The 1,614-nt window shown below is 48.9% G+C and overlaps 1 protein-coding gene across 2 annotated transcripts in view; it reads left to right on the plus strand.

Moving 5' to 3' along the window:
* Nucleotides 1-459: 459 nt before the first annotated feature.
* jakmip3 (Janus kinase and microtubule interacting protein 3) overlaps nt 460-1,614 on the plus strand; it is a 25,616-nt gene continuing 24,461 nt past the window's right edge. For both annotated transcript variants that reach the window (XM_014026937.1, XM_014026938.1), the window contains exons 1-3: nt 460-551; nt 719-901; nt 1,089-1,331. In XM_014026937.1, coding sequence (XP_013882391.1) covers nt 767-901; nt 1,089-1,331 — 378 coding nt within the window. In that variant the 5' untranslated portion in view covers nt 460-551; nt 719-766. The remainder of the gene's footprint in view (nt 552-718; nt 902-1,088; nt 1,332-1,614) is intronic.

Below are 1,614 nucleotides of genomic sequence, written 5' to 3' on the forward strand. Positions count from 1 at the left end.
ATACAGGCCTTGTTTCTGTATTTATGGAAGGATAAATAGACTATCATCTATTAAAGCTAAATGTAAAAACCATGACGTCAGCACATCACATATTTTTCTAAAAATATAGTTTTATACATTAAAGTAATGTGGTTTCCGATCACCGTTCAGTCAGTGATGATGATGATGATGATGATGATGATGATGATGATGATGATGATGATGTTTGTCCAGCAGATGGAGGCAGAGTTCACCTGGCTCAGCTCTTCATCACACCGAGGGATGCTGGGAGGAGGAAGAAGAGGAAGAAGAGGAGAGGATACTAGCAGAGATGGGATGCTAGCAGCACACACACACACACACTTGGCACACACACACTTTGACAGCAGCTGGCCACAACACGCATGAGACACACACAGGCAGGCAGGAAGGCAGCACACACCGCTCACAACACACACACACACACAGAGACACACACTGAGCTGCAGAGGCTAGCTGCTGATAGCATGCTGCACACAGGTTGATCTGCACACCAACACAACTATGAGGCGTCTGAGGCTTCCTGTTGGACGGTGAGTTTTTCATCTGAGTGTGACGATGATGATGATGATGATGATGATGATGACAGCTGTATCCACGGAGACAGCTCTTCATCACACCTGTCACCTGGTTCAGGTGGATCAGGAGGTCTGCTGAGACTGATCTGTGTGTGTCTGTGTGTGTCTGTGTGTGTGTGTAGTCACAAATCAGGTTGACGGACAGCTCACGACAGGGTCAGCCTACAGGGATGTCAAAGCCAGGCGCTGGGGGGAGGGGCAAAGGAGAACGACCAGACGTCATGGCAACCCTTCAGGCAGCCAATGAGGAGCTGAGAGCCAAACTGACGGAGATTCAAATCGAGCTTCAACAGGAGAAGAACAAGGTAAGAACGAGCTCACCTTCACCAGGTACACCTGCATCACTCTGACGTCACTCTGTCACTCTGACATCACGCTATCACTCTGACATCACGCTGACATCACTCTGACATCACGCTGACATCACTCTGACATCACTCTGTCACGCTGACATCACTCTGTCACTCTGATATCACTCTGACGGTCCCACAGGTGAGCCGGCTGGAGAGGGAGAGGAGCCAGGATTTGAAGGCGGAGCATCACCGAGCTGCCGTCGCCATGACGGAGCTGAGGACCAAACTCCACGAGGAGAAGCAGAAGGAGCTGGCCGTCACCAGGGAGACGTTGCTACGGCAACATGAGATGGAGCTGATGAGGGTCATCAAGATCAAAGACGGAGAAATCCAGAGACTGAACGGACTGGTCCTGATGCTGAGGGATGGGTCCATGGACAAGGTGAGGAAGTGTCCTCTGTCCATCTGTCCATCATCCATCTATCCATCTATCCATCCATCTATTCATTCTTCCATTCTTCCATCCATCCATTCATCCATCCATTCATTCTTCCATTCTTCCATTCTTCCATCCATCCATCCATCCATCCATCCATTCATTCTTCCATCCATCCATTCATTCTTCCATCCATCCATCCATCCATTCATTCATCCATTCATTCTTCCATCCATCCATTCATTCTTCCATCCATCCATCCATCCATTCATTCTTCCATCCATCCATT

Source organism: Austrofundulus limnaeus, unplaced genomic scaffold (assembly GCF_001266775.1).
Source record: "Austrofundulus limnaeus strain Quisiro unplaced genomic scaffold, Austrofundulus_limnaeus-1.0 Scaffold602, whole genome shotgun sequence".
Classification (NCBI taxonomy): Eukaryota; Metazoa; Chordata; class Actinopteri; order Cyprinodontiformes; family Rivulidae; genus Austrofundulus; species Austrofundulus limnaeus.